The sequence below is a fragment of the Leptonotus elevatus genome, chromosome 5 (genome assembly GCF_054856555.1).
Source record: "Leptonotus elevatus isolate MCC_2025b chromosome 5, RoL_Lele_1.0, whole genome shotgun sequence".
In the NCBI taxonomy this organism is placed as follows: Eukaryota; Metazoa; Chordata; class Actinopteri; order Syngnathiformes; family Syngnathidae; genus Leptonotus; species Leptonotus elevatus.
The window spans coordinates 12,056,131-12,082,602 of NC_141243.1; the positions used below are offsets into that span (position 1 = coordinate 12,056,131).

Below are 26,472 nucleotides of genomic sequence, written 5' to 3' on the forward strand. Positions count from 1 at the left end.
AGACTCTAGCCAGAAGTATACGCTTGAGGACGACTAAATACACTAATGAATATGAAATGTAACAACAGTTAAAATGTTATGTAATTAAAATGTTAAAAGTATTCCAATTGAATTTATTTAGATTTTTTTTTATTGCATAGGCTTATATTTTTTTTAAGTTTACAACTGATGCAATAAATAAATAAAAAGTCCTGCTTTAGACAATATAAATGCAAGTACTGTTTATGCGTTTGGATGCCTGCGCACCGTTCCTGCATTTTAATAGCAATGGGCGTAAGATTACTGGTGTGACGTCACAAAAGGGGCGGAGTACAGACGGCGCCACAGTATAAAAAGTGAAGAGCGCTCCTTGAGTGTGCATTCAAAGTGTAGGCACGGCAGAAAAGCGAGCACTCGCATACACTCACACACAATAAATGGAAGTACAGAGGACTACCGGGCTTCAGCAACCCAAGAGCGGCAACATGTGCGAGCCAACGCCGAGGTCATGCGAGCCTCGGCGGAAGAAATCCGAGGATCGCGGCGCTCCTTCGGAGACCTCTCGGATCATTACCGACCCGGCCACCGGCAAGTGCTACTGCCGGGGCAAAGTTCTGGGAAAGGTACAGAGAGAGCGAGAGAGACATCACTTAACTGTTATGTATGCATTAATTCGGTCATTATAATGAAAACAATATTTTGTCTTTTCAGGGAGGCTTTGCAAAGTGCTACGAGATGACCGACCTCTCCACCAGTAAAGTTTACGCAGCCAAAATCATCCCGCATGCGCGCGTCTCAAAGCCGCACCAACGGGAGAAGGTATAAGACCACACATCATGCAATTGTCTCCAAAATGAATCATCACATTGACTTAAGGGAAAAATATAGTGTTAACTATTTTGATGTTGCTCCCCCCCCCCTTCCCATGTCTAGATTGACAGAGAAATCGACCTTCACCAAATACTCCATCACAAGCACATAGTGCACTTTTACCACCATTTCGAGGACAAGGAGAACATCTACATCCTGCTGGAGTACTGCAGCAGAAAAGTTAGTCTAATGCACAACTTTAAAGCATGAGGGGTGGGCAACTTTTTTCCCAACCTTTTTCCTTGCCTGCAAATGCACTTTTCCTGACCTGTCCCCTCCTATCTTATGTTGCCTCCTTTCCTCACATGGCAGCACTGCCTTCCCAGTCCATGCACATGGAATAAATCCAAATACTTAAAAAGGCGTAGTAAATCTACTTTACTTTACTTTAATCTGGTGCACTAAATATGTGCAGAAACGTAATGAATTGATCTTTTCATACCCTGTTCGTGTTTACATTGCACCCCAGCTCGTCAGCATTTTGTTTCCTTGGGCGAATTTTTTACCTGTCCCTTCTTTTTTTGCAGTCCTTAGCACACATCCTGAAGGCCCGCAAAGTACTCACGGAGCCAGAGGTGCGCTACTACCTACGACAGATCGTTTCTGGGCTCAAGTACCTGCACGAGCAGGAGATCCTGCACAGGGACCTCAAACTGGGTATGCATTCACTGGCAAGAACAGGAGCCTCATCATCTTGCCCTTTCTCATCTTTCGCACTCTCTCTCTCCCTTGTAGGTAATTTCTTCGTAAACGAATCCATGGAGCTGAAGGTGGGCGACTTTGGTCTGGCAGCCAAGCTGGAACCGGCGGGGAACAGGAGGAAGACGATATGCGGGACTCCCAACTATCTTTCCCCCGAGGTGCTGAACAAGCAGGGCCACGGCTGTGAATCAGACATCTGGGCCCTCGGCTGTGTAATGTGAGTAGGCTTCGAAATGAGTCCTAATGTGAACCCTCTGATCACTGATTATGCTAAAATGTCAGAAAGTTCACTCGTATAGAGTATAACTTGAAAATGCATGGTTGTAAATGAGGGTTGTGTAGGAATAGTTTGAGTTATCTTAGCTGCTGTCATCCGCGTGTCGTTAAAGGACATTCCTTTATTGCCGGGGTAGTTTCCAGTTTTAACATGACCCCATTTTTGCTAAATGCAGTCATCCTTGGCTGCGCTCAGATCCAATTGTGGTCAAACTTAAGTGTTTATTTAGCATTTTTCTTTTTCTCCTATTATATAGGATATATATCATTTACATGCACATTACCATTCACAGCCTTATCGTCACTGTATAATAAAAAGTGTTTTTTTTTTCTGGTTAAATAAATGTGAAAAAGTCATTGTTGTTGTACATGATTTTCATTTGACTGCTACAGCATATTAAATATGCTTTAAAAAAGGCTTTAAAATAGAATAAATTGGCAGATGCTTACCTATGACTTGTAACTTGCTGTTTTTCCATTAGGGAAAAAAAGCTAGTCGAAAATGTGAATGTATTGCACATCATGGTAAATTTAGCAATTTTGAAAATAAGGTTTTAAATAACTTGTATTTTTTTAATCAAGAAAGAAAATCTGGAATACATTGGGTACATACATGGTAGTCATCTATCAGGATGTCTTTGCACTTAATAACCCCACAAGAGTTTAAGTATTTGCTCAGGCCCTCTTATGTAGCATTAGCATTGATTTATTTTTTACTTTGGCTTCTTACCGCATTCCAAAAACCTCACTAGTGACCCCACTGGCCAAAAAGTGCTATAGCAAATCTAACGAGCATATTCTATCTCACTCCAGGTACACAATGCTTTTGGGAAGGCCGCCGTTTGAAACCACCAATCTGAAAGAGACGTACCGGTGCATCCGCGAGGCTCGCTACTCGTTGCCCTCCTCACTAACGCCGCAGGCTAAGCAGCTGATTGCCAGCCTGCTGGCCAAGATGCCAGAGGATAGACCCGACCTGGAGCACATCTTGAGGCACGACTTCTTCACACAGGTGAGATACAATTTTCTCAAGGGCGGGAGTATAGGAGGCTTCCAGTAGGTTGCTGACCCACTTTGGTTGTCCCCTTGCAGGGCTTCAGTCCCGAACGTCTGTCAGCGAGCTGTTGTCACTCCACGCCCGATTTCCACGTTTCAAGTCCCGCCAAGAGCTTTTTCAAGAAAGCGGCGGCGGCGCTATTTGGAGGCAGGCGGGACAAGGTCAAATACTACGAGACTCTGAGTGAGTAAGACTGATTTACTGAGCAACGTGCAGTAGGAAATTAACAACTCAAGGGGGAAGTCAACCTTAAACATTTCTTGACAATAATATGTTATATGTGACCTCACTAGTGTAAACATGACATTCTGATTAATATTATATTTGTGGAATATGAGTTATGAAGCAAAATCCAGCCGTTCTTGTTCATCTCAGTGGGCGGCCATTTTGCCGTTTGCTGTCAATTGAAGATGACATCACAGTTGCTCAGGGCTCTGGCAACGACCAATCACAGCTCACCTGTTTTTTTTATTTTTTATTTTTATTTTGTTACATTAACCAGAATACCGTATTTAGACCAGTTGGGTTGCTGTTAATAAATACTACTACTATCACGTCACAATTATGCAAACCAGCAATAGTATCCAAAAATGCAATAAATCATCAGTAGCAGTTCGGAATGAATATTTATCTAATAACATGATTTTAAAAAATCAATAAAATGCTCTGGATCCACCAGAGAGTTTTAACGTTATTGTGCGCCAGTTAGGAGGCCCTGTGAGGTGAATCTGAACTCTGATTGGCTAAAGGAACGGTCCTATTGCTCAATGTTACATTGCATTGACCAACACTTCTGATGGTGAAATCTGATTGGACAAACAATCTAACATACACTTACTGGAGGTAGAGAAACACCAAAATGAAGAGAATAGATTTGATACAATTGAATGAAAACATATAAGAATTGGAGATTTTTTATTTTATTTTATTTTATTTTTTACTTTTTCTTGCAGATAAGTTAACCAAAGAGGAAGAGGAGATCTACAAACTGCAGCATGACCTGGAACGAACTGTCATCAGCCAGCAGCAGTGCAAAAAGACAGCAGAGGTAAGAATGAACTATTCACACTTGCAATTTTCATACAGTCCCTAATTGAGCAGGTTCTACAGCCTGTTCAGAAAGCCGGTTATTTTCAAGCATTTTGAGTTGAGTCATAGTGGGAGGAGACAAATCCTACTCCGCCGCCATCGCACATTTTCAAACGCTGTCGTCATTCGTTTCATCCGCCTCAGAATGGAAGTCTACTTCCGCCATCTGCCCAAAGCCCCGTCGCCCTGGCAACAGAGAGCCGATCCCTGACGACGACGCGAGACACCATCCGTCTAATCGTCAGGGGGAGTCTGGGGAGTTGCAGCAGCAGCAGCGAATGTGAGTTGTTTTGGCAACATTGTTACCCTGGCAACTTCAATAGGTACACCTGATGTGTAATGACATGGAACAAAAGTTACTTCTATACTTTCAGTATGACGGCAGCACTGTGTCCTAGTGGCTTTCGAGGATGATACATGTAAAAATAAAATGCCTGTAAAATTAAAGGGTTTAATGATTTATGGATTTGTAGTATTTTCCTTCCATTTCACATACCAATGTCACTGTGCAGGTGTACCTAATGAAATGTTCAATGAGCGTATATAAACACAACAAACGCTAAAGTCCATACGCTGTCGTCCCTGCAGGTCTCGAGTACAACACCACGGGGAGTGTCGCCGACACGGTCGCCGGTGTGTTGAGGGGCTGCCTGGAGAACATGCCTAAAGGTGAGGTCGTTTACAGCCAAATACGAAACATATGCGGGTGTGATAAAACTTTACCCATACCGTCTCAAAGGTTTCTAGCAGAAGATTATATAACGCCCAACAATTTGAACTCCGTAAAGATTTATCACTCTTCTAAGCATCTGCTGAATCGTGCTTTTGTGGATGCTGAGTTCGAGTGCGGCCCTCTGGATAGATGTTACCTGTACGAAAGCCTGCCCATTGCCCATTTGAACTCCATTGTTAACCAAAACAGCAGCACCCATTGATGAATTTAAAGCATGGGGACTAAATGCCTGTTTGTAAGTTAGCAATGAGTCAAGTTTATGTGGTCGCTCCACAGTGTTGTCGAGATAAGTCCATGTTTGTTCCGGGGAGAGATGCCACTCATTGGTTCCCGCTCAGCGAGCGTTGCATACTTTATGTTCCAGGGAAGCTACGGAACTTATTTAAAATTGACACCTGCCCCCATCCACAATAGAGTAAATAAACACCCCCCTCGCAGAAACGCACAGTTTCTGATGTTTTGTGGTGCCTTCAGGAAAACTGGGAAATATGCCTTTTTAAGCTTTTCAAAGGCCTCCCCCCTAATAGCCCCCTCGCCCAGCCACTATTTACGGAAATACATTTGTGATATTGGCACACCATCTTCCTGGTAAATGAGTTCTAACCTCCCCTTGTTGTTCTTGTTTTGCGCCCTGCAGCCGACAGCATTCCTCAGAGCGCAAACAGTTGCAGCCTTCAGTGGGTGACCAAGTGGGTGGACTACTCCAACAAGTACGGCTTTGGATACCAGTTGTCCGACCACACCGTGGGCGTTCTCTTCAACAATGGCACTCACATGAGCCTCCTGCCAGACAGAAAGTACGTGCCACCCCGAATGTTATAATTATGTGCTTGCCCAAAAAGTATCTACTTGAGCTTTTCTCACTCTGATTATCTCCAATTCATCACCAGGACAATCCATTATTATGCAGAGTTGGGCCAGCGCTCTGTTTTCCCCACCTGCGAGGTACCTGAACACTTCGTGGGCCAAGTGACTGTGCTCAAGTATTTTTCCCACTACATGGAGGAGAACCTCATGGATGTAAGCCTTTCATTCATTCTGTTCCTAAATGCTAACGTGTCGCGGCGTGTTCCATGCTAACTGTGTTGTGTTCTCAGGGCGGGGACCTGGGCAGTATGACGGATGCACACATGCCCAGACTCTATCTTCTCCAATGGCTCAAATCGGACCGCGCCCTCATGATGCTCTTTAATGACGGCACTTTCCAGGTAAACACTCTCAGGGAAACGCGGGTGGTTGCTAGGAGAAACCAGATAACAGTACTACACTTAGATCAACAGCAGAGAACAGAAGATTCAGCTAGAATTGTATGCATCCTTCAGTTGTTGAAGTACTGGGTTCCAATATAAGGTCAACTCAAATGAAATTGTTATAGCTTGTGGCGCACTCATAAAAACTGTTAGGAGTTAGGAAACATCTCTCTTGAAGCTTGTAAAGTCCAACCTCAAAATTATAACATTTTACCTAGATATTATGAAGTTTTGCAAATATGTCTTGTGGTGCATTCATGAAAAATGAGAGTTTGGAAACAACCCTCTTTTTTAAGATAAAAAAAAAAGTAAACTTTTGACAGAGGTAAAGTAGACGATGGATGATTAAACTTTAGTGTGAAAAAACGATATACTGTGTTGCATTCATGAAAGATGGAGTTTTCTCTTGGTATAGCTTGCATATTTGTATTTACTTATAGTCTCTTAGGGACTTGATAAGTTAAAAGTTGAACATAAACATCTGTATGGATCTTGTGCATTTTAGGTTCATCCTGTAATGTATAACTCATTTATTTAAAATAATGATGATGATATTAATACTACTGCTCCTACTACTAATATTAACAATACTAATGATTATTATTGTTTGCTAAAGTAGCCACCAAGATTACCCCCCCCCCCCCCGCCCCCCACTAATTACGAGTGGAAAATTGAAACTGTAAACAGGAAGCCCAGAACTGGAACACAAACAAACTCTTATCAGGGGAAAACCGCTTTGGTGTAATTGAAACAAAAAAAGCCTTAGAATCCCTTCAGGGTTGTCAAACTAATTTTCACTGTGGGCCTGATTGTTGTTTTGGTTGACTTGAGAGGGCCGCTGTGACTAAAAATGACATACATTTCCCTATGATAGGCTGACAGATTGAATTTTGAGTCAGAGGTCATGGAAAATGTTGAAGGGGTTTGATGGGAAGGGATTTAAAGAAAAATTGCAAATTTTTCAGCCGAAATGAAAATAATTAATGTGCCTAAAATTAACTGTTATTCTCATTTGTCATTATTCCCAAAGGTGAACTTTTACCATGACCACACCAAGATCATCCTGTGCTGCCAGAGGGACGAATACATGCTGACCTACATCAACGAGGACCGCGTCTCCAAGACCTTCAAGCTCAGCTCGCTGCTGGAATCCGGCTGCCCCGCCGACCTGCGCGAGCGCATGCTATACTCGCTCAACATGCTGCTACAAAGGTGCAGCTAAAGACCCTGTAAATCTGTGCGTTAGACACATGGACTCACACATCATGCAGAGCTTGCATCCATTGGGGAGGAACAGCGCAAGTGGAATTGTGGACGGACGACAGACTGTGGATCATAGAAGTGACTACATGCAATGGAGGGAAGATGAGGTTTCACTGGAGGAGCGACAACTATGTCGGACCCGGGAATGTTGATACGATGGATAAGGAGAGAGAAACACGATGTCTTTTGAGAAGACTGATAAGTTGGGCTGGCACCAGCTTAAAAGTTAAAGAAGAGGCTGCGGGACTGTCTCACTGTTGTAAATGATGTACATTGTAAGCTAACCTGCCATACGGAAACATGCTAATATGTGTGAGGGTGGGCCAGGGTTCAAGTGTTTTTAAAAATATATTCGTCTGTGTGTGTGTGTGTGTGTGTATATATGAGTCAGTGTGTGTGTGGGAGGGTTGTAATATACAAAAAAACCCAGTAGTTTGTCTCTTTAATGACATCTAGACTGAGCGCACAGGGGTCGGGGATGGTGCTTTTTCTTTTTTGTCCTTTTTTTATAGAATGCTTAAAGAGCCATTATCACCCCGGTAGAAAAAAAAAAGTACTGCATAACTTATTGTGTACAAAAAAGTGCCGTATTTATTTATTTAATAATAAAATGCATTTTCTTAAAAACAAACATGTTTGAGTGTGTGAATATTTATTTTCCTATTTAATTCAATTTTTTGCAGTGTCCAATTTTAGCCCTGAAGGCCATATCCGGCCCATCGCATCATTTTACGCAAGGAAAATAGTACAAGCTTTATGTTTCTTGCTGAATGGATTTGTTCTTCTCGATTTAATATAGAAAATCTGTACAGAAATTGCAATTCTCCTTCACTTCAATCAGTTTTACAAGAATTTACACCAAATCCCTCAACATCATTTGGAAAAGAGTTGTGTGCTTAGATATATACTTGCACTAATTTCCATGACTTCTGATTTCTAATTCAATTTGACAAGTCAATAACAAGCCAATGTATGTAATATACATGACCTATGTATGGTTTCTGTTCACTCGTATAAGCTTCTGTGGCAAACTATAACTACAATGTGGCCATTGGCAATCTTAATGTGAGCCATGAAAAGTGGACATAAAGCCTGCACAACAGTGTTCGAATGTCAGGTTTTCTGTGACATGAAAAAAAAAACGTACCAAGATAACAACTTTTGAATATCCCCCCCCCCCCCACCATTTAGTTGACTGACGATCCGCAAATAAATTATATATATACATTTTTAAAGGGAAGTAAAAAATTATAAGAATTCTGAATTTCCATAGGCCATTTGTCATATTTAATTTTGCTTTGTGCATGAATATCTCTTTTGTTGCGCTCATGACATGCGCAGCACAAAAACGTGCAAGACTGTGCGTAAAATCACTCTTTTATTGAATGTGGCTGTGACATCCACAATCAAATCAAGGGGGCGCAAGAGAGCGCACACGAACGTTGGTGCCGTTCTTCTTCTACGCCCCGCCTAGCTGCTGCTGTTTGTTTGACTTAATGTTTAGTAACGGTGGGGAATGATTGTAAAACTCACGGCAGCTTCTCAGGTGCACAAACTAAAAGGATTTGACAAGAGAATGAAGGCTTTTACAAGAAAGTAACAGAAATGGAGGTAAGACATTTGTTAACTTAGATTATTTTTAATGAGACCAGATAAAGTCTTAATTGGCTGACAACTGAAAATGCTAAAGAATTGGCAGCCAATGCCATGGTGTATATAGCATTCTATGCATTTATTTTACAACAAAACACTAGAGTTAAACATAACAAAGGACAAACTTGAATGTGTCATTATATTCAATGTTACGTGTGTAGTCCTTGATGAAAAAGAAGCAGCTGACTTTCAACCCATGAAAGTGGTGTGAATGGAGCTTTTGTTGTTGTTGTTGAAATTTGAATACTGAAAATGTTAACCTATTTAAAAAAATTTGCGTTGTACAGTATCTCATGATCTACCTGCGAGTTCTGACTCGTTTTGCTATGGCGTGTCACAAATGGTTGACTGCGTCACCAGCCAGGAGACAGAATTCTGGCTTAATTATAGGTGTAGATGATGATATGTTTATTTCCACTAAATAAAAAGCACATATTCTGTTGTGGGTTTTTAATGCATTCCTTAAAATAATATTCTGCCTGTTACTAAAATCAATAAATAGCCTTAAAAACGTGATACTGTTCATTTCATTCTAATGTGAGCAAACTTACAAAATCAGCCGATCAAATAATGATTTCCACTGTATGCCCAATTTTTCTTCATACAGTGTAAATATACCGCATTCATTTTTCTTTTGTAGACAAATGTTTTATGCAGCATTTTGAAAGTTGTTTCCCTACTCCCAAAAAATCAATTTCTGAGGGAAATGAAAGCTAAATGGACCTCAATGACACTCCTGTCTCTTTCTGGTCCAAATCAAAGCAAGTATGTTAGCTAGTGCTTGGAGCAGGGAAATGGGCAAGATAGAAGAGGTTGTCAACAGTAAAGGCCTCAAGTCTGCAAAGATGACCTGATGTGACCTTGACTTTCTTGGGGCCCTCTCTTTAACTACTGCCTGTCTCCAAACTAATTAACCAATTTGTTTATTTGATCAAACATACTAAGAGACTCATTACCATCTGAAGGAAACTGACTAAATGATGATGATCTGAAGGAAACTGACTAAATGATGATGATGATGATTATTGTTATTATTTATTTTTTAATTGTTTTTTGTTATGCAAATGTCATTTTCATTCATTTTTTTCGAATGGTATTTATCATACAATTTTAATGCCCCACAAGGAATTTTTTTGTATAATTTTATTTATTGTATGAATTGTAATTCCACAATGGAAATAATTCAGTTCCTCATGTGAAAATTATTTATTTGTTTATTTTGAAAATTTCATAAATCTTAGTATTGTAAGCTCTTAAGGGGATTTTATTTATTTTAGTAATTTTAATCAAGTGTGATTTTTGGTTTTACTTTATAATCAGATTTTATTTCTTATACTACGGTAATTCTATCCGTCAATTTTGGGAACATTCTTTTTCCATTGTTTTTTTGTTGACTGACTAATTTAAATTTCCTGGATATATTTTACTGTCAAGACCGTGAACTGGAAAGATCCATTTAGTGTAAATCTCAAGTCAGTGGAAAACGTGTACTACTTCTCTCCCTCTTCTCAGTGAACGTCAGTCGGAGGTAATTTCCGTAGATCTCACACATTGTCATCCGAATGTTCAGTTGATGGTTCTGCCGAGCGCCTCTTCACCCCTGGTGCATATTTACCGGTATTTATATAACAACTGCAGTCCAACGTAGATGCAGCGCTTGAGTCATCACCTTCAGTAGTTCCCTCAAAATATCAGTGCTTAGTGGAGCTCAATAATACACGGCTGAAGCGTAGACATACCCACGCGGGCAGGGCAGAACAGGAAGTGGCGTTCCACGTGAGGGAAGGAGTGGGAATTATTCATGCAGTGATACCTCCAGGGTCCCCGTGCTATTGACAGTAATGGAAGCTCCAAATAGACTGTTGATGTTGACGTCGTGTGGCATTGAAGGGCGTTTTGACCTTGTGTCGGAACAAACGCAGAGCGGCATCTGCATCAGATGCATGCATGCGCCTGAAAACTGACCAACAGGGAGAAGAAGAGTCAAACATAGTTGCACGCATGTTCGGAACAGAAAAACGACATGAGAGAGAAACGGCATTTTTCCCTCCAGTGGGAAAGCTGAGAGATGCTGAGCTGAAATGCCAGTGAAGGACATGAACTTTGATTAACACTAACTGGTATGAATAGTAAGATATAACTCAGGGCAGTACTGTGCACTAGTGGTTAGCACAGTTCCCAATTTCTGAGTTTGAATCTTGACTCTTGAATCGTGCATATTTTTTTCTGGTGCATGTGTGGATTTTCTCTGGGTACTCCAGCTTCCAAAAATATGCACGTCAGGTTCAATGAGGACCAAATAGCCACAAGAACCCTTCTTTAACCAAGACACATCCCATTGAGATTAAAAAACACTTTTTCAAGGCTGTCCTGGCAAAGAAGCAGCAACAAACATAAAATATGATAACATAATTTTACACATACATTATGAAAGAGAAGTGCATATTGTGGAATTTGCCTCAAAAACTATGTTTGGATTTAAAAGTGAATGAGTCATCTACCGAAATTCAAACACAATCTGCTTCTTCCTCTGGTCGTTGAATCGGTGGAGGCTGATGTCTGTGGATCTCATTCCGCTTCGTCTATCCTTCCTTCCTTTCCTCAGTCTTTCCTTTGAGGTCTCCCTAATTTGTTGGAATTGAGATGTTTCTGGGATTGGTGAAATATTCTGGTTGGTAACCCAGTGGGTAGTGTGGTAGGTGCTGGATTTCACTTTTCTTTCTTTCCTTTGATCCTTCCTCGGGTCTCCTGACAACCTCACGACTCTAGCTGGATTCTGAACATTCGGTTTAGGTGAACGGTATGGGATTTTTAATAGGTTTTAGGTGAATTAATGAGCACACACACACACACACATATGCACACACACCTGCACATGCACATACTCACGCACATACAAAAAAAAGAAAAAGAGAGAGCAATGATGATGATGACATGTCGAATCGGTAAGATTACCGAATGAACAATACTGAGCTGAAAAAATAAATAAATAATGAATGAGTCAGTATTTATACATCTGAACAACCCCTATTTCATTTAATTTCATATCATTTCATTCATAATAGAGAAATGTGGGAATTATTGGAGGCAACTTTGTTTTATCGGCATTGAAAACAAGTTTTAAGTGAATTAATGAGCGCTGGACAACTACAAAAGATTTGACACCCTAAAAAAAAAGAAGAGTTGATCCATAGCAGTATATAACAGTGTCGTTAGCATAGAAGTACAAATTTGCACCATATAAACTCCGCAAAGGTCCAATGGGCCCAACATTTGAACACAGAACCTCAGCCCAGTGAGGCAGACATGCTAAACACTAGCACACCATGTTGGCTTGGGTCCTAATGATCATTTATGTCTTTATTTTGCTAGAAACAGGCTTTATTGCCGATGTTTGTTTGGCGTCATCCAATCCAATTTAGCTAAATTGCTATTGTTCCAATTTAGAACTAAAGAAGTTTATACAAAGGTGTTTTTTGGTAGGTTTCTCTCCTTTTCCATTAAAGAGACCAAACCCTTTTCACTCAATTAGTGTGAACGCTAGTGGTTAATTCAGGAATTTGTGTTGTTGTGGCTCAAGGCAGCTCCACTGCTGAGTCATATCTACTTAGGAGGAGAAGATGTTGTAGTGCGTGCGGGCAGGCTTGGCGCTGAGTTTGAGCTGATGTGACAATGGGAATCTTTATATTGGCTTCTTCCCTTGAGTTGTCTGCAGGCAACAACATGACTCAGTGTGGGAGTAGAAATGATTGTTATGAGGGGTAGACAGAGACATAATTCCACATGACATCTCTCACACTAATGGAATGCTCTCGCACATATTTCAGTATTGTGATTAAGATGTTTTACTTAATTAAGCGAAGGTTTTCCTGTGTTGTGTGTGAGAGCATTTCACTTGGGTATGGGAATCTCTGTCATGTGTGCAAGAGCATTTAATTTCATTTGTGAGAGCGTTCCCTTGAGTGTTTCACCGGTGATAGTGTCTGTAGTATAAACGTTTTTAATGTATTTGAGAGGGTCTAAGTAGTGTATGAGATATATCATTTCACTTAAGTGTGAGAGCATTTCAGTAATGTGCGGTAGAGAGTTTTAGTAGTGAGCAAAGAAAAATGTTTGTAGTGTAGTGTGAGAAAGTTTTCCTTTGTATGAGAGCATTTCAGGAGTATGTCTGAGAGCAATTCAGTAGAGTGTGAGAGCATTTCATTAGGCGGCTGCCAAAAAATCGATTGATTCTCATACAAATCGCGATTCTCATTTATTATGATTCAAAATCGATTTTAAATGTCCCAAAATCGATTTTATTTCAATTATTTTATACTGTCTTGCCCTTGTTTGTGTGTGCCTTTATTGGGAGCACTGTTCATGTTGTACACGATTTGGCCACTTAGGGCAGTGTGGTTCCGCTCATTCTGATACACTGTTAAGTTGTAGCCACATAGAAGCAAAAAGTCATTATCAAGTTATTCCAATAAAAGTTTTTTTTTTTTTTTTGCAGTGTAGGATGTCAAGATGCTTCTCTGCATACATTCCTGAAGCGTTTTGTATGAATAGTCGTTCTTTTGAGTGATAAAAGTGCCACGAGTAGCGCGCTAATTAGCATTAGCGAGTCAGACTGGAGTAGATCATGACAATTCTTTGCATATCTATAAATTGAAACAGAAATCATTGTCAATCCAATAATTTCAAATCTAAAATCATTCAGAATCGATAATCGGATCGCAGGCCCAAAAATCGGAATCAAATCGAATCGTGAGACAGTCAAAGATTCCCAGCCCTACATTTCATACTGTTTGTGAAAATGTTATCATTCGTGAATGTGAGATCATTTCAAGAAAGACATTCGATAATGTGCGTGTGAGAGCGTTTCAATAATAATGATATTCATTTATGTGACGATACCGATCATGTTAATGACTTCTCACAATAATTAGGAAACATCAAAATCTCTGCCAGCGTTAACATTTTTCAAATGACCATTACTACAATATACACATCACTGGTGAGCTATTTTTAGAACAGGCCCACAAACCGGTCTACTTTTGTGGTCCTTGAGAGTTACTTGATGCCTGGTTCTGTAACTAATTAATTTTAACGATTTAACCAAATAGTTCATTTAATCACAATACTGCGCTTATGACTAAATGCATGTTCAGAGATGAATGAAAAATATGGCAGGTGTGCCGAATTGCCCACACACACTAGAGGTCAACTGATTAAAAACGTAATGCTTTCTGAAAATGTATTCTTATTCAAGTATAAAAGCACTGATTTCTTTCAACGGAGTATGAATTTAATGATGTCTAAAAGGAAGCAAAACATCAAGGACGAAAAGGTGGCGGTTCGAGTGCATTGTCAAACTGCACTTAAAGGGAATGGAGTGTCCAAAGCAACTCATTAATATGCCAACCATGCACTCAGTGATGACCCCTGTGACTGTGTGCACCTGATTATGCACTTGTTGTTAATTGGAATGAATCTGTTGATGTGGCTCGGACATTGCGTCAATGAATTGCGTGAAAGCTGCGACCCTCTGAAATAAGACGGACTCAGGTACTGCCATAGCACTTGCTAGCTTCATATGGCCAAGGGGGGCATATCATCATGAATCGTGTGTGTGTGTGTGTGTGTGTGTGTGTGTGTGTGTGTGTGTGTGTGTGTGTGTGTGTGTGTGTGTGTGTGTGTGTGTGTGTGTGTGTGTGTGTGTGTGGGGGTGTGTGTGTGTGTGTGTGTGTGTGTGTGTGTGTGTGTGTGTGGGGGTGTGTGTGTGTGTGTGTGTGTGTGTGTGTGTGTGTGTGTGTGTGTGTGTGTGTGTGTGTGTGTGTGTGTGTGTGTGTGTGTGTGTGTGTGTGTGTGTGTGTCTTGACTCCTGCCGAACTCCTGAGACTAGCTCACCCGTTCTTTCGAACCCAGGTTAAGAACCACGGTTTTAGCTATCCCCGAGGCGGTATTGTGACCTGTTTTGGGCTTTTTGATGGTTCTGACCAAGCCATTTCAAAATAAAATACCGCCCAATCAAAATTAGGGATGCATGATGATATCGGTGGCCGATAATTATCGGCAATTATTGACTAATAAAATTCCGCTTCTTGGTGCTTTACACAATGTTTCAATGTATTTGTACATGTTAGACTTGTAGTAGGACTCGAAAGTATATTTGTATTCAAGTTCATTTTCCAAACAATAATCGGCTTACTTATCGGTTATCGACATCGGCGCTTTCTAAATGATTGGTTTATCAGTATCGGTTGAAAATAGCATTATCGTGCATCCCTACTCAAAATTCAACAAGCAGGCAAGAGAGAGCTTTTACTTTTCTAATAACGGCTTCAATTGAATATAGGTGGTACAAAAGAGGGGGAAAGTATATACACAGTATGACTAGATAATATTGTATTTGAAATGGGCCTGGGCAATAAATCGAATTAATTCGATACATCGCCATTCTAAAAATCGAATCGCTGAAAATTTCAAATTTTGTCTTCTGGATTATTTAAAGCTGTTATTCTTATGCTCTGTTACATGCAGATGTTTTTGTGACTCGTAATTTTGCAGAATGCTGGATGGGTGGTTTAAAAGACATGTTTCGTACAATAGCTACCGACTACTTAATTGTGGCATTTAAGCACAGACTATGAATATTAAGTTTATGTTAACACTGATCTAGAATCAGTATGCATTACTGTTGTCTGAATATTTTGCACAGGAATTATTTTTGAATAAATTAAACATTTAAATAAATGTTTGTTGTGTTTATTAGATTAACATTGATTAAAATCGTAATCGTCCTGATTGACTGCAAAGTTCGAGATTTTATTTTTGGGCCATATCGCCCAGCCAGCCCTAATTTGAAATATTACATGTGTACCATTTTTTAAAAAAAATTAAAAATGTATTTATATTTATTTATTTATTATATTATATTTTATTTATTTTATTCTATTCTATTTATTTATATTCATATTTTGTTTTTAACCATAATTGTGTAACGTGAAGTCTTTTTTTGATTGACAAGAGATTAAAAATTCAAATGTTTGAATCACAAAGTAAACTCTGCATATTATTACAGACTAATTACTTGTATTATTGGTCCCATGATTCCAGATTTCAGGAAACTGTGAAATGTTGAAGACTTCCTTGTTCTCCATTACTGTTGACCTGCTTTTCTTCATGCTGTTGGTAGGAACAGATCTTTATTCCCTTCTCCAAAACTCACTCTCTTCACTTTGTATTTCTGTTCATTCCATTCCAGCAAAGGTTTACCCAATGGTACCACAACTTCAAACGTTCTTTTGCAATCAGTGACGCGTGACAGTGCTGCAGATGATATATGAGCCGCATTTAGGTGCGAAGGTAATTGCTGTTTGCAGAAGCAAAAGCCACAAGACATGACATTCCGTACATACCAACAAATCCAGGGGTGTGTTGCTGTGCGCGTTCCATTTATCTTATTCAAATGTTTCAACGTGTCTATCCACAAACCACTTGACCGTTGTTGCATACCCAATGACACATGTTGTAAATGTTCTTTTTGTTATAGTGGCTTGTTTCTTTAATGCAAGTGTGGCTTAAACAACCGGATGCAAATTCCATATGTCTCCTTTTGCCCAGAAAGTTGATGCTTTATCTGACATTCTATTTCTTTCATTTTCTGTTTCCTTTTCCCACGCAATTGTGTCGCAACGTGGCGCCATTGCTGTTAAGCAAAGCTCCCCCCGAATAATGCCAGATTATTAAATGCAGCCCTGCCTATTTGAGTGAGGAAGTGCGAAAGGCTTCAAAGCTGCATTTCAAACGAGTGACTCACTGAAGAAATGGACGTACAGAAAGCTAATCCAACACAGACGTGTCCCAAATTGGGTGCTGGGTGGGGCTGCGTTGTGCTCAACACGTGTTAGCGCTCACGATACTCGCAAATCATTAATAGTTCATAATGCGCACTCACTGGTTGAGTCACTGCAAATCAATATTTGTTTAACTCATTCACTGCCATTGACGGCTATAGACGTCATAAATTCATTTGAACTATTTCTATTAGTTTAATTTGTATCAAAACCTAGATTTTTTTAATTTTTATTTATGTTTAGAGCAGGTATAAAATTTGTGATTAATTGTGAGTTAACTAGTGAAGTCATGCGATTAATAATAATAATAATTATTATTATTATTATTGCCTCACGCCCCCATATTTTTAAAAATATTTTCTTTTTCTTTTTTTTTATTAATAAAATAATTGTAAGTATTTAAAAAAAATATATATATATTTTTAAGAAACGATTATTAAAAATTAGGGGCATCAGGCGATTACAATTTTGAATTGTAATTAATCGCATGATTTCACTAGTTACCTCACGATTAGTCACAAATTTCATATCTGTTCTAATACAATAAAAGCATTCTAGGTTTTCAAACTCTTGTTAACAAAAGTGGGAAAAATGTTAAACTAATAAAAATAGTTCAAATGCATATTTGACATCTATAGCCGTCAATGGCAGTGAATGCCATTGACGGCTATATCCATCCATCCATTTTCTTAACCGCTTGTCCTTAGATCCTAATATCGGACCAAAAATAAGTGTTGACTTTGTTATAAATGCTTTGAATTAAATGACTATGATGAATTCTTCCATATAAGGGAAGATTTCCAACTGTCGCATGCCAGGTGACGTTACCATGGCGTCAGACGCTCGCCCATACTACTCCAGCACGTTCCTCCTCCTCTCATTCATAAAAAGCCGCATGCCCTTAAATGAGCCTGACGGGAGGTTAGAGTCGTCAAGCACAATATTTCCGAGGGAAAGTGACGAGCCAATCACACGCCATCATGCCTCGCTGTTAAATTGGCAGGCTGCAACCGAGCTGAGTGGGAGACACGCCGCTGTTTCCATGGCGACCGCCTCTCTCTCGCACGCGCTCTCATCGTCGTCCCCCGCGCGTAAACATCTGCAATTCGTCCGTCTTAGTCATCACTCCTCGAGGGGCAAATATTGTCATCAGATGATGTCATGAGTTGGGTGCACAGGTTTCACTACCTGTTTATTTACAGGAAAAAAAGAAAAATACAGTTTTGGAGGAGACGTGCATGCATGTGATTCACTAATGCAGCTGCCATTACAAAACGTTAGTCAGCAAAAAAAAAAAAAAAATAGTATGACTTATTTCTAACAATAAGTGAATAAAAACAAGTCTATTCTAATTTAAGTACAAAAATACATTTGACGATAGTAGAATTAATACAAATGAATGAATATCAGTAACAAATACAACAAAATTAAGGACGGGCAAGTACCAATAAAAGGTATTGGTATCAGGCTGACACCTGACATTATTTCAAGGTATCGGTACTCGCAATGGTGGCCAATATCGGCCGCTCTCTTGTGGCTGTTTACATATCAGGAGCTAGAAATAAGAAATTAAAAGAATAGAAAATTGCAAAATTTTAATGGGATATAAAGATCTTGCTTTAAAATGATCTGTCATAGTTTTTATTTTTTTTACGGGACATTTTTATCTAAAAGTAATCTGCAGTACATTCGAAAGACATAGCCCAGTCAAAACAGTTTACTCCACATTTGGCAGTTGCCATCTTCCATACATAATTACAGTAAAGTAATAGTTTTTATGAAAATCACTTCTAGGACATAAATATACACAAATCCAATGTAAAACGTACGGCTACTTGTGTTGCATGACAACTGTTTTTACACTACATGCCATTCATAACTTCAAAATGTCATATGTCGGGACAGTCATAAACATTACTGCATACATGTTGGCTAACTAGTCGTACCATATTAAATAGTCTTTGTATGTGAATTGATATTAGGGATGCACTGAAATGAAATTTTTGGGCCGAAACCGTCCGGTATGAAGCTGCCGGTACTCACAAACGGACACAAGGGACAAGGCGGACACTCAAACAGAAACTTGCTTGCAGCAGTTTTTTGTTGTTTTTGTTTTTGCTTGCGTCACCACAACATCCTCTTTCGGCCATATTCTTTTGGCTTGAATGTAATTTCGGCCGAATGGCGAAAAAAGGCATATTTTTGCCTTTTTCGGATATACATCACGAATTGATATAATCAATCTCATATCCAGCGGTGTAGTAGACTTAGCTAGAAAAGCTGCTGTGGTCCACCATAGTTTTTGTGATAGACTCAAGCATGTCTTACCTGTTTTCACAGACAACCACTTACAATGTTTACAAACGTTTCAGTCTCAAGACTACAAAGGAGTGTTGTCACGTTAACAAAGCAAGCCAAAACCAGCAACCCTTTTATCCGTTTTCAGATAAAGTCGTGTCATGCAAACCACCCCAATGAGATAAAAGTCTGCAGGGAACCTGCTAACAGACATGCCGTGCAGGTACACTCGAGGAGGTGTTAGTCAGACTAGAGTTTTTATTCTCCAGGTGGGCTTTCATGCTGACACAAACAGATGCACGGCTCACAAATGGCAATTATCGAGAGTCATCGTATCGCTTTGAACCAGAGAGGGAGTCCAGCTGTTTATGGCTCATCACGCATGTCAACTTTCTCGATGAGGAACGACACCAGTTCACCGTTACACACCCACGCACGCCCACACACTCACACACACACCGCAAGCCCTTACAAGGTTACAATTAGATACACAGCGGGCCAGCATTACAAGGGTCTTTCATTCACTACCAAACAATCCATTCACTGATTAATAATAATAAGAATTAGATTCTTTCTCAAATTGTTTGTAATCTGAAGCTTAGTCAAGTCAATTGAATGAATATGAGAAATATTATCCATACTTTTGTAATGACATTGATTAATTGATTATTTTTCCCATAGACTATTAAGAAAATTTACTGAAATGTGAATCTGCCCAAAAAGCACATGCAATACATTTGCATTATGTTGAGTTAACTTCAATTTATTAATAGAGAAATATATATGTATACTATACCAATTAATGGATTGTTGTAATTTTCATTCACAAACAGGAGAATGATATTATAATGATAATATCATATATGAATTGCATTTTATATTTTCTATGTATCATCATACAGAATATATCATTAAATGATACATGTGGTGTGAGTAAATTGATGTTATTTTATAAGGTTTTACAGTGTCTGGAATAATTAGGGATTTTTTGGTACCACTTTTTTTTTTAGACCGATACCAGTGGTACAACGGATCACAAAAGCCATGGAACGGATTGTTAAAAAAATAAATAAAAATGAAATCAGAAAAATAGAACTTTGGCTTAATTTATTTTATAAAATGTTTTTGCCCATTAAAAAAAAAAAATATATATATATATATATATATATAAACAAAAAATGTCTAATATGGCCGTTTTAGAAAGACAACTTTAACTTTATTATTTAATTTATTTTATTTTATACATGGTCCATGTTTAAAATAACAAGGTATCCTGCCTTACTTTGCACTTGTAATGCACTTGAAGTTGTGTTCCTAAAATCCAAATGGCCATATTGGACATTTTGAATGTTTTTTGTTTTGTTTTGTTTTAAAGCTATTGCTTTATAAAATAATTATAAATGAAGGCAAAGTTCTATTTATTTATTTTTAATAATGAAAAATACATCTAAGTGCAATTTAAGGCACATTCCCTTTGTCTAAACAGGGAGAGTGGATTACAAAATAGCATTGGTCCACAATAAGAAAAGCCAGCGAGCCAGGCAACAGCTTAAGCACTGGAGCAAATCAGCAGAGAGCTCGCTGTGCATCCATCATTTTCAGTGAGTTTTCTGTCTAATAAGGCCTCAAGGCATATATCTAATATTTTATATTTTTCAACTCACAAAGTGAATAACTTACCCGGTAAACTATGTAAGAGAATGTGGACGAGCCCCTGGCCATAGAAAAGGGTTGGACAATGCATTTTGATTGGACATCTGAATTTCTGTTCTCAACATGTAGGTCAGTCAAGTAGTGCGAAAATGGTGAGTTGTTAAAAAAAAGAAAAAAGAAATATATATTAAAGTTTCGAGCTTGGTCTCAATACCTGCCTGGTGAGCCAGAAAAGTTCAAATAAGTGCACACGGCAAGCTGATTGCTGAGCAAATGGTCGGGAATTACTTTTTGCTCAGCAGACAGCTCCAGGCTTTAAGTTAATTGAAGACTCTAAACGGCCTGTAGATGTTTGTTTGTTGTTTGTGTGTTTGTGCCCTGCGATTGCCTGCTAGTCCAGAGTGTACTATTTTCAGCTGCCTCACCTGCAAGTTCGCAACCTTTGTGAGGGTTTGTCATTGTTAAGTCTAGAAATAAAGAGAGAAAAAGAGGCATATCTTTCCGATGAGTACTGGTCTATATAATACTGGTCTGATCTTCATTTTAATGTTAATTTGTAAGTACTGCAATGACGTCCCTAACTGCCTATTCTGCTTCCTATTGGTAATGTGTTTTGATTGTGATATGATATCTGTATACTTATACCGTACTGAAACTTGGTCGTGCCAATGCTGCTCCTCGCCAAGGTTCTATTTGATTTGGCATGGCTTTATTTGTGTGTGTGCAAGGTATGCAGTTGTTGAATTATCAGTCTAGTTTTTTTGTTTGTAAAAACGTCACACAATGTTGACAAGTGGTCACAATTTCACCAAGTGCATCCAAAAGCACAGTACATTAAAAATGTTCTTATGTAGGTCCAAACCGGATGAAAACATGGAAAATCCTATTTATGTTCTGACGCATCTAACAAGTGGTAATGATTAATCCTTGGGAGAGGTCCACACTCCTGGTCATGGTTACAGTTTCTTATTTTACCAATGTAAACAGTCTCTAGGACTAGTATCAGTATGTTTTCATTCAATAGCAACTCTCCACTTGCAAGTTTTGTTTGAGCATGTCCGGACATGCCTCAGTCAAACCCTCCCAAATCAAGAATGACGATAGTTCGTCTGGCCTTAAGGCATTCCTTTCTCCTGGCAGTGTTGTTTTTTTGTTTTTTTTTAAACCTGCAATCTCTTCTTGTTTATTGTGAGTCTTTTCTGAGGCTCTTCATTCATAACCACTCTGGGATAATTATACACCGTAACCACGAAATAGAACAATCTTAATCTTTAGAATATAAAACATGTCAAATGATACACCATCAGAGAACCTATGGTCTGTTAGCGTGGACATGATCTGCACACAGTTCTTATTTATATATTTTTTTAAATCCTCAAAGACTAAACTATTTAGCTGACAAATTTGTGTATAATGTCAACAAATTGTTGATTATTCTAAAATGTGCCTTTATGCAGGCATCTAACATGACACACTTTGTTGCTTCACAATGCTGACGTGAGTGTTAACTCAGAAGTGAGACAAGTGCTGGTGTCGCATGTTCAAACCAATAAGGGAAGGACTGACTTTCTCCTTCAAATGGTGGTCTAAAGTGATTTTGAAACGTTAGTGAAAGTGACAGTTGGCATATGCACAATTATGGATGAAATGTTAATTTCAAGGCTACTTTACTATTCTCAAACACTGAGGCCCTTTTTTTGTAACACATAAGAAAATGAGTCATTTTGTTAGCTATGTAATACATCCCAGCCAATAATTGTAAAAAAAGTTAATCAAATATGAAGACTGACAATAAAGAAATAATTCTGTGGCACCCACGGCTCAATGGCAAATGGCAAGCTGCTTATGTCAGATGGAAAAATAAGCTCAGAATGAGGTAGAAATGCGCTTAGAAGGAAATAAAGATATAGCATAATTATTTGCAAGTTATTTTTGTGGTTGCGTTAGAGTTCAGCACTCATTTGAACAGCACCTACAAAGACACTTTGAAAAATGATCAAAGAATCCTCTACCTGCATGCACAATGAGTGATTCAGAATCAAATGTACAGAGAAGTTATTTTTTTTAATCACAAAAGTAGTGGTCTTTCTGTTTGTCGTTTGGTCCTCATTGCACGATAATCGTTATAATTTGTGGGAACATGTTGCGCAACACTTTTTACGATTCTCTGTGAAATTGTGATTGTTGTCTCACGCCGCCGTCGCCTGTGAAAATGTTCCAGACGCAAACTTCTTAACACCTAAGTGGTTCGTCTCATTGTGAGCAGCAAGCGCGTGGACAACAAACGGGGAACACCGAAAATAGGTTTGTATGCCGTTTTCGTGCTAATCACACCAATGGATTCTTCTGTTGTACTGCAGACACACACACTCAATGACTAAACATAAAGCATGTATTAATGCAATCATTTTGATCATGCATTCGAAGCCAGTGGCAAGGGTTCAGGCCAGGACAGAAAGGCCTTTTTTTGCTGACCTAAACACTCAGAAGAACTGAGCTATATTTCCAACCTAAGTTGAATTATATTCATCCTTTCCCTTCCTAACAGTTTATGCTTTTAATTTCATACCTTTTCTCTTCAATATGTTTCTATTACATGGGGATGTTAGAGACTAAAATAGGGCCCCGGTATAGTAACTGTCAATAAAGTATTTGTTTCTTGTATGTAATCACAACCCCATCTAAATCTAGTTCTTCTGGACAAAACTTGTCTCTCGTCACTTCAATATACTTACTTGACAACCTTTACTCTACTATGCTCCAATTTAAACAAGGATTTACATACAGTATATACAGGTTTGGGAGGGTTTCTTTTAAAACGTAATCCATTACAGTTACAAGTTACCTGCTAAAAAAATGTAGTTAGTAATGTAATCCAAGTACCATAATATTAAAGTAATGTAACTGGATTACTTTTGGATTACTCCAATATTGAGTGTGCTCATGAAGACAAAATAAAAATAAATATCACCACAATATATATTCTGTACAATGTGCCCCTGCTATTTGCGGGTGATAGGGACCCGGGCAGCCTACAAATAGCAAAAATCCTTGTGTAATTATAAAGCATGTAGGCTATTGATTGATTGATTGATTGATTGAAGGCCATATGCTGTTTTCAAACTGTCACTAAAAGCAACCACACCGGATGGATGGATAGATGGATCGATAGATAGTCATCCAATGAGGATGACGATGTGTGACATCAACTGTAAAATGAACTTTTATCCCAGTCACAAGTTTAGCCGTGTATATGTTGTGCATGATGTTTAAACAGTGAATTGGTGGGAGGAAGATTTGTTTGGAAGGTGTAACTCACATTATGGTTGTAGGCTAGCGGGCTAGCTAGCAAGAAGCTACAGCGCGTAGCATGCCGCTGGACTCTCAGCTCAAACTTTCGCTACGCGTAAGTTCCAGTGAATACCGGTCGCCATTTCCTCCTCCCGTCTGTGAAGCTTTTTCAAACTGCCCCCGACATGTAACAACGGTCCCGCTCGCGCTCTCGCTCTCTTTCTTTTTCTCTTTCTCTCTCTCTCTCTTCCTCTCTCTCTCTCTTCCTCTCTCTCTCTCTTTCTCTCTCTCTCTCTCAATAAATAATAAATGTACCTGTAAACTGATTATATGTTTTTTCGTGTAACTGTATTGGAATACAGTTAAATTTTTTGGGCAAACTGATTACGTAACGGCAGTACATGTATTCCGTTACTCCCCAAACCTGAGTATATATACACAATGCTTGATACGTGAACGTGTTGGGGATTACTGTCAACTAGAAAGACAACCGATATTTTCCAGTTATTACATTAAAATAAAAACGCATGACAGAAGACAATCATCCAATCAATTGAGTCACCATTCATGCTTGTGTCTCCAAAATGCTTGATGTCATATAGCTCCATCTATGGATTTCTGCAACTATCGTTTGCTGTGAATGAGAACACGTTGTTAGCGAGTAATATTGAACGGTCTGGAATCATCGCGTTGCTAAGCATTATCGATGTGTGTAACCCAATTTTAGAAATGCACCCGGCTCCTCTGCCCTCCTCGAACCTCTCGCTGCTGTGCAGCTAAAACTATTGAAATCACCAAAATGACGCACTTTGCCTTATACATCATTTTACTCCTCATCTGTGGAGCGACGTCATTAATAATACATTGGGCTTTTACTACTGGAAGATTATGTCACATGAAGACATGTTGTCTTTTTATGCTTTGTCTCAGCCTCCAAGGAGTAACGCGACACTACCAACATCTGAGCCCTTTAGTGTGTTTACTTCAGTGCAAGGACATTTTGTCTTGGGTAACTGTGCTTGCACTATGACCTACAAGCAGTAACGCTACACCCTTGACATCTGAGCTTCTGGTGCATCTTTAATGATGTTTAGTGAGCTCTAATGTAGTCCAAATGATCATTTCATTCGGAAATGTTGGTAAAGGAAGGGTTTGCTATTAACGGTAGGGTGTTTTACAGTTTGCAATTATTGCCTCTGGAGTACCACAAGGTTTGGTACTAGGGTCTTATACAATTACTACTTAGCTATTTTTTGGGGTTGAATTTTCAATCTGAAACAAAACATTTTTTACTTAATTATTTTTTAGGAGCAATAAACACAGCCAAGTACTTCATAAAACACAATTTAACCACTTTAACATTTCTGTGCAAATCAAGCTAACACGAACTACATACCCGATATTGATACAGTACCACGAATTATACCAATCACGGGGAATTGTAACATCAACTGACTGACCTTAATGTCCTCCCGAGACAATTTGCGTCTTAGCGGGGCTTGTTCACGAGACAGTGGGATTCTTGTCCAAATGCCGGCCAAACAAGGAGGGGGATTGTAAGAGCGACATTGATGACGCAGGAGCTTCACAGCAAGACTGTGTTTTCACTCTTATTACTAATCAAGTGATGGCGCACGAGAAAAAACGTAACACTGAAGGAGTCATTTAATATGCGGATGCGGGAATGTGAGCATGTGTGTGTCTATTCATGATTTTCTCTTACTCTCTCATATAGCTGCACAAGACCCCAACTAGTTTTTGGCTAGATTAGCCACTTTCACGTGAATACAATAGAGTAAGCCTTTATTAGCCACTCAGTGGGGAAATTCCCGTTTGCTACAGGAAAGTGAACTGTAGCATAATTATAATATCAAAACGTGTATAAATAATTTATGCAGCAATTAAATTGAGCAGAAATAAAATGTGTGTGTGGCTGGCTATGGCAACAATATATGCAGATGTAAATGTAAAACTGTACATAAAAACGATACATTATACAGTACAGTCGAATATTCACCAGCCTTTTATTTTTATTTTTTTTTAAGTCTACTAACATGAAGATATAAAGCAGATTTTTGGCAAAAGGTCAGAAAGTTCAAGCGGGGGCTTGTACTTTCACAACGCCCTGTATGTCATCATTAACAAACCACATAAGATTGTGATTTACTTGCCAAATATTTGCAACAGTGGGAGTACAATCAGGGTAGTCCTTATGAATAACAATTAGGTGATACAAAGGCTTTTTTTTGTTTCCTGCTGAGATGAGTGAACAAAAAGCTGCAGCTCCTAGCGACTTGCGCGAGACTTAGAAAGCACAAAATGGCAGCTTATTGTCAATTTGTCTCATCTTTATGCTAAATAGTTTAGATGACATGATTTAACGTTAAGCTTCATTTTCTTTATCTCTCAGCCGAGCGCTTAGACAAAAATAATCTATTGATGATAAAGCCCAAAATCGGATAAATGGACGGAAGCCATTATTTTATGATAATCGACGAAATTGGAGCAGTGGTGAAA

General features: G+C 38.9%; 2 protein-coding genes across 2 annotated transcripts in view; both read left to right on the plus strand.

The window, feature by feature from the left end:
* The first annotated feature begins 371 nt into the window (after nucleotides 1-371).
* Nucleotides 372-7,826, plus strand: plk2b (polo-like kinase 2b (Drosophila)). Its single transcript, XM_086076939.1, has 14 exons — nucleotides 372-602; nucleotides 691-798; nucleotides 913-1,029; nucleotides 1,377-1,506; nucleotides 1,585-1,768; nucleotides 2,641-2,839; nucleotides 2,920-3,067; nucleotides 3,838-3,932; nucleotides 4,118-4,253; nucleotides 4,562-4,642; nucleotides 5,344-5,503; nucleotides 5,597-5,726; nucleotides 5,804-5,914; nucleotides 6,987-7,826. Exons 1-14 carry the CDS (start codon nucleotides 417-419, stop codon nucleotides 7,176-7,178), a joined length of 1,977 nt encoding a protein of 658 aa, XP_085933065.1. The 5' UTR covers nucleotides 372-416; the 3' UTR covers nucleotides 7,179-7,826.
* A 983-nt stretch (nucleotides 7,827-8,809) lies between these two features.
* mier3b (mesoderm induction early response 1, family member 3 b) overlaps nucleotides 8,810-26,472 on the plus strand; it is a 66,894-nt gene continuing 49,231 nt past the window's right edge. Inside the window, exon 1 of the mRNA XM_086076856.1 lies at nucleotides 8,810-8,830. Coding sequence (XP_085932982.1) covers nucleotides 8,825-8,830 — 6 coding nt within the window. The 5' untranslated portion in view covers nucleotides 8,810-8,824. The remainder of the gene's footprint in view (nucleotides 8,831-26,472) is intronic.

Excerpts from the sequence above, each read along its gene's own strand:
- plk2b (XM_086076939.1), top strand. The coding sequence starts at position 417 with ATGGAAGTACAGAGGACTACCGGGCTTCAGCAACCCAAGAGCGGCAAC. Across the intron at positions 1,030-1,376 it reads TGGAGTACTGCAGCAGAAAA|TCCTTAGCACACATCCTGAA; the intron begins GTTAGTCTAATG and ends CTTTTTTTGCAG. Across the intron at positions 3,933-4,117 it reads AGTGCAAAAAGACAGCAGAG|AATGGAAGTCTACTTCCGCC; the intron begins GTAAGAATGAAC and ends CATCCGCCTCAG.